Raw genomic sequence first — 6681 nt, 5'->3', positions numbered from 1 at the left:
AAAATACCTGAATTGGCCTTCAAAAAAACTAGGAGATCGTTTTTTTACCTTCGTTCGACATTTACGGAATATATATCCCGGACGTGGAAAGGAACCAATATGGAAGGAACCCGCGACAGTCCCAGCAGCCCCTATAGCGGAAAAACGTTCGAAAAAAAAAGGAATGCGGGGGGGCAAGCTAAGAAGATTGCAGAGAAAAGTACTACTAAAAAGAAACAGAAAAGAACGACATCAAGTATTTCCGAGTCTTCAACATCGATTTCAACAAAGCGTCGAAGGACCGCGAAGGACCAACGCTAATGTAAGTTTATTTATACCATCTATATATATATATATATATATTTAAAATAGTTTAAAATATCTTTTAACATCTATTTAAGTATAATTTATTGTCGTCGTCGTAGTCGTCGTCGTCGACGGTCGCCATCTTGTTTGCACGTTAGCTTGCGTGCAGACAAGGCGGCGACCGGAAACGCGGCCATCTCGAACGTAGGGAAAAAAAATTTCCCTGTCGGCGTCTAGTATCTAGGGGAAAAAATTTCCCCGTCGCCATCTCGATACCACGGGTAACATTAACCAAATTAGATTCTTCGTTTACTGCAAAAGATCGCCAGAAATTGTGGCAAGAAATAGCCGACCGTCTGAATTCCGATGGAGTCGGCTCACAAAAAGATCCGGAAAAATGGCGAAAAGTAAGTGATATTCATATATTTATAAGTTCTGCATGTTTAGTATTTTAAATTAATTTACTGGGTCTATTTTGTCAGCCCATCCGTTAAGCAAATATTGTTTTTAAAACTTAAAATTTGTGTGATAGATAGTCTAGTTATTTATGTATAGTGTATAGTTTACTGTAAGTTACGTATATAGAATGAATTTTTTTTACTAAACTAATGAATTAAAGCCAATATTAAACTTAGATAAAATCTACAAAATAAAGATTTCTATTATTATATTTTGCTAACATTTTATAATTAAACAAAGTATGTCTAAGTTTCTTTGTATATTTCTACATGATTTCATGTAATTTATGTATTTTTAAATTAATTCGTTAAGAATAAAATACACTTAATTTTGCCACAATTTCTGTTGCTATAAACCAAATTAGAATTAGTATTATGATTAAATAATGCAATACATATTATTAAATGTAAATATTATTTGCATAGACATGGAGTGACTGGAAAGCCAACATTAAAAGCAAAGCATCACAAATAAAAAAATCAACAATTCAAACAGGGGGTGGGCCTTCAGTTAATCAAAAATTAACTGAAGTTGAAGAGAGAGTTTTAAATTTAATTGGTTTAACTGCTGTTTATGGAGAATCCCAAATTGATGAGGCAGGAGTTCAGGTAATAAAAATCATATTTAAATTAAAACATGCTTATTAAACTACAGTAATTATAGGAATTGTATGTATTATAGGAACCATTTGGTTCCTATAATACGAGAGTTATTAAACTCTATGATTGACAGTAATAATTCTTGTGTACAATCAAATAATTCTATAAATGAAAGTGCATACTTAGAGGATGATATATCTATGCATCAAAATACATATTTCGAACTGCCTCCAAATGATTGCAACCCAACTGATTGTCTCGAAGTACATCTGAATACTTCATTAAGAAATGTTAACAGTAAGTGGATATATTATTTTGCAATATTAAGTATTTAACATATAAAAAATAATTTTAAAAAATTTATGGCCAGGAAAAAAACGAAAACACGAAAAATCTGTTGGGGAATGTATGGCAGAAAGCTTTAATAGAACTGAAGATGAGAAGTTGCTCATTTTCAAAAATATACAACAAGCAATGGGTGAGATTGCAAAAAATATTGAAAGGAAGGCAACAGCAGAAGAAAGGAAGGCAGCGGCAGAAGAAAGGAAGGCAGCAGCAGAAGAAAGGAAGGCATACAGCAGCAGAAAATCAATAAATAATTTCACAATAAAAAAGGCCCTTTTCAGGGCCATTCATTTGTGATAAAGAGTAACCAAATCTATTTTCAACCAATACATTATTACCAAGTAAATTTCACATTTCAGGAAAGTCTTTTAACTATTTACTTTATGCAAAATTTTAATTTATTTTACAAATTACTAAAATGTTTCTTCTAGCAACAAAGATTGTTACTGGTTTCATAAGATCATCTGGAAGAGTTCCATTTATATACTAGATAATTATTACATGTGCAAAATAAATATTATGTTCATTTTAACTATTCATATGTATTTTGTAAAAATTATTTGTCACTAAATATGTACAAGTATTTCATACATTTTAAACATTAAAAATATAACAGAACATTTTATTTCAGTATAGTATAAATGCTTCTATTGTTTAAAATTTACAGAATATAAATCAGTCAATATAGGAATTATATCATTTTTTATTTATTGTATATAATTTTAATTACACAGCTATTATACGGTGTAATTTTTATTTACATATAAAATACATTGTTGACATCAACGAGAATTAAAATTCACATAAAATGGCTCCTGAGCAGTTGTTTTTGTATTTCTCTGGCTTTGTTGCTAAGTGAGATTTCATCTCCAAGTCTGGAAACTGTAGAAAATTCCATTTCTCCCATAATTTCGTCGTATAAATCTATATTCTCATCAAGAAAAATTTTATGTACTATGCACATATTGTGTAAAACAGCACATGCATTAATTATTAATCCAGCTTTGTAAGGCGAATAATTTAACACTCTGTGCTTGTGTAAACATCTGAATCGGGACTTTAGAAGTCCATTACATCGTTCTACAATGATTCTCGTTGATATCAAGCTTCTATTATAATTTTGCTCATTTTGCTGCTGAGCATCTAATATAGGTGTCAGAAGCCATGGTTCCATTGGATAGCCACTATCACCTATAAAAAGAAAGAAAAAAATTTTGATAAATGAATTTTGCCATACTTTCATATATATTTATTTATTTATATGTATATATTTATAATAAAGTGAAATGAGAAACATAGATATTAATAAAGACAGTTAAAATATATTATAAAATAAAGACAATTGACATATGACACAAAAGATATTGTGTAACCATGGTCTTCTCTGCCTTGTTTTGATTAAACTTTTAATATTTTTGCTGTTCTATTTACATATAATAAATCAAATATTCTAAACTTTCAATGAAGTTTCATGTGTACAAGTGAAAATATCAATATATTCATTTCACATACAACTTCAGTACCATCGTTTCTAATAAACTAAGTGAATACTGTATTACCATGTAATTTGTAAAATAAAATAACTAAAAATAAATCAACTATTACATATAGGAAGTATTATTTAGAAAAATCTAAAGAATATGTAATATTCAATATCAAAAATCTGTTGGTTTAATTTTACTAACCTATTAACCAAGCATTATTATTTGTTTTGATTTTTCCCTCTATAAAAGCTTGTCTTAAATTGCAGCTTTTCCATATATATGAACCATGTGTTGATCCTGGAAATTTTGCATTAATGCTATTTATTTTCATTTCGGGATCACACACCTGACAAATAATGAAAATATAATAATTCATTGTATTATTTTTGTGTCACGAAATGATATTTATAATTTAATAACAAATTTGATAATTTATGTACTAAAACCATTTAAAATATAATCCAAAAAGTTAGTCTTTTACTTACTATTTGTGTATTTATGGAATGATATCCTTTTCGATTGACGTACGTAAATTCTTTATGGTCGGGATCATTAAGTGATGGTGCAATTATAGGAATGTGAGTTCCATCAATAGCACCTATCACTCCCGGAAAGCCACCTAAACTCATGAATTTTTGTTTTACTGTCGTCATCTCTGTTTCAGAACTTGGAAATTTTATCCAGCGATGTAGAAGAACCACATTTATTGCCTTGCTTACTGTTGTTATGCAACGGCTTACTGATGGCTGGCTAATTTCTAACGTATTATCTTGAGCTACTGGCATCTGATAAGAACCAGAAGCAAAAAATCTAAGAGCACATAATACCTACAAGAAAACAAATTTAAGAAAACTATAATGCAGCTCACAAATATTATATTTCAAAAAGTTATCTATAAAAATTTTTATAGGCATATGTATATTCATATTCATATTGTTATATGAACATCAACAATTTTGTATTAAACAATATTTCATATACAATTAATAAATAGTATTTAACAAAATCATGTTAATGTGACTAAAATGTCATTATTTGGGAAACATATCCTCTTATATATGATTTTCATATATTCTCAATAATTTTATACATTCATTTTTCTATGAATAAGAGAAAATTAATTCCATATTACTTCTTTAATTATAAATACATTATCTTATGTTTAATATATTTTATAATTGGTTACTATAATTTAAAATTTATACTTTTATATATTTTGAAAGCAGTAAATGTTAATATTAATTGATTATACACTATAGTCAAACTATAGTGTATAAAGTTTAATTTCTTCAAAACTGCAGCTTACATTGTATATATAAGAAATAATGTTTAAATGTAATTTTTAACAAGAAATTTGAATGAATTGCAACCTGAATTAAAATTAATTAAAATATATAAATAAATATATAAAAGTTTCGTGGAGATTACTATATTCAGTAATCTCCACGAAACTTTTATATATTTATATTCAAAGCTATCATTTTAATTTATACATATGCGAATGAAACCTATTTCAGAAATAATGTTCATGCTGCATCTACTTACTTTAAATTTTAACAAAAAAACAATTATAAAATAGTTAAGGTAATTATTTTTAAGCGATACAACAACATAGTTTATTAACATTAAAAAGCTACTTACTTTTATTTCTGTAGAAAGAGCATTTTTCTTAAAACATTTTGGCTCTAGCGTATCGCGTAATTCATCACATATATATACAACTAATGGTTTCGGAAGACGATAAAGTTGTTTAAATCGTATATCGTTCAACCGAAAAGCATCAGCTCGAAGATTAAACTGAGATTCTCGACGTCGAATTCTAATTTCCTCTCTCTCCAATTGTTCGTGAAGTAAAATCATCCTTACACCAAAAGACGCCATGTTGTTTTCACTTTCGTTACGTTCCTAACGGTACCTCGAGAGTGACCGATAACAAAAGCTTAGTTATCGCACGTGGCTATCGGCACCGAAAACGAAACGAACGGCTCAGAATAGCATTTTCAACAGTTGATTAAACGCGAATCACGTGGTTCCGATAGAAACTGGTTTTTATCGCATTCGTTAGCTTAACGATACTACTCAGAATAGGTCCCCTGGTTCTAATCCTTGATCCATACATCTCATTGGTCGCAATCCGCGACCAATGAGATGTATGGATCAAGGATTAGAACAAAAGTGTAAATATGGTGCAAATGTTTTAACAGCATTAAAGGTATAAAAGTACTGTACTGTATTATTATTATGTTATTAAGAAAACTTTTCTATTTAAATAAAAAATTTTAAAGGCACTTATAAATTCTTCTGTTTTTCATTATCACTTAAAAATATAATTATCAACCATACTCAAACACCAGAACACTTGCTGAGCTTACTGCAATTTTAATTCCTAATGTTTTCAACCTATTTTTTTTTTAGGTCATCTTCAGGAAAATTTTACAGTTCTACATTCAAACATAAAGCTTTCGAATGCTCGCGACATTTAAAATTTTCGAATCTTTAAAAAATTTATTACATTAAAAGATTAAATAATAAATATTAAAACCAACCACAAACAAATTATTAATACACTACTAACCAACAAACATAAAAATAAATAAATATTGCATCGAAAGTACATTAAACCAGTTAAAGCTGTCATGCCCTTTTACGGGTTTTTTAATCCCATTTCTTTTTCTATCATGTATTTCCAGGCCGTTGGGAGAGCATTGGCGTCCTTTGCATTTAAACACTTGTCGTTTACTTTACTCTTATATATATCTACTTTTTCCATCCCTAACGCAATCGTCGGGGAATGGGCCGTCTTAACTATTCTTGCTTCATCCCATTTTACGTTCGCTCCTTCTGTTTGTTCCATGATCGCCAAAATGATGTTATTATTCCCTTTATTCACATCATATTTGTGCTCCTTCATACGCGTTGCCAAATTTCTTCTAGTGACTCCAACATAATCTTTTGTCACTCTAATTGCTCATTTTCAAAGGTAATTTTATAAACTCCCGCTTTATCCTGCACTCTCACTATGTCTTTATCATTTCTAAGCAATCTGTATATGCTTGGTGCTTTTTTATATACCATTTTTGTGTTTTTATATTTACATAACTCTTCCATTACTCCCTCCATTTTCCTGTCGTATGTGAACTTGCTGATGTGATCCTCTCTATTAAATCTTCTGCTTCCATATTGTTTGTAACTCTTAAGCAATCCTTCTATTACGTTCGCTTTATATCCTAACTACTTTGCCACTTTCTTAATTCTGCTAATCTCCCTAATTTGATCTTGTACGTCGGTGCAATATATGGACGCCCTTTTAATAACCGCCTTAAACGCTGACATCTTATACTGTACTTGAACGGATCATTTGACCATGCTGGTATATATAGTGGCGAAAGCGTGGGCTTTAAATACACTGCTGTTTGTATATTGCCCATTCTGAACTTTATATTTATGTCCAGAAAATGGAATTGTGTATGGCTTTTTTGCTCCATCCTTATCTTTAACCCATTAGGATT

General features: G+C 29.7%; 1 protein-coding gene across 1 annotated transcript; it reads right to left on the bottom strand.

Moving 5' to 3' along the window:
- Positions 1–2373: 2373 nt before the first annotated feature.
- Positions 2374–5162, bottom strand: LOC136973613 (putative nuclease HARBI1). Its single transcript, XM_067268350.1, has 4 exons — positions 4814–5162; positions 3658–3999; positions 3374–3518; positions 2374–2879 (listed from the first exon to the last, which is right to left on the bottom strand). Exons 1-4 carry the CDS (start codon positions 5051–5053, stop codon positions 2488–2490), a joined length of 1119 nt encoding a protein of 372 aa, XP_067124451.1. The 5' UTR covers positions 5054–5162; the 3' UTR covers positions 2374–2487.
- Between the last annotated feature and the right edge of the window lie 1519 nt (positions 5163–6681).

Source organism: Centruroides vittatus, unplaced genomic scaffold, assembly GCF_030686945.1.
Source record: "Centruroides vittatus isolate TY-2023 unplaced genomic scaffold, ASM3068694v2 contig_3248, whole genome shotgun sequence".
NCBI classification, from domain to species: domain Eukaryota; kingdom Metazoa; phylum Arthropoda; class Arachnida; order Scorpiones; family Buthidae; genus Centruroides; species Centruroides vittatus.
This window is presented reverse-complemented; position numbering and strand designations above follow the sequence as displayed.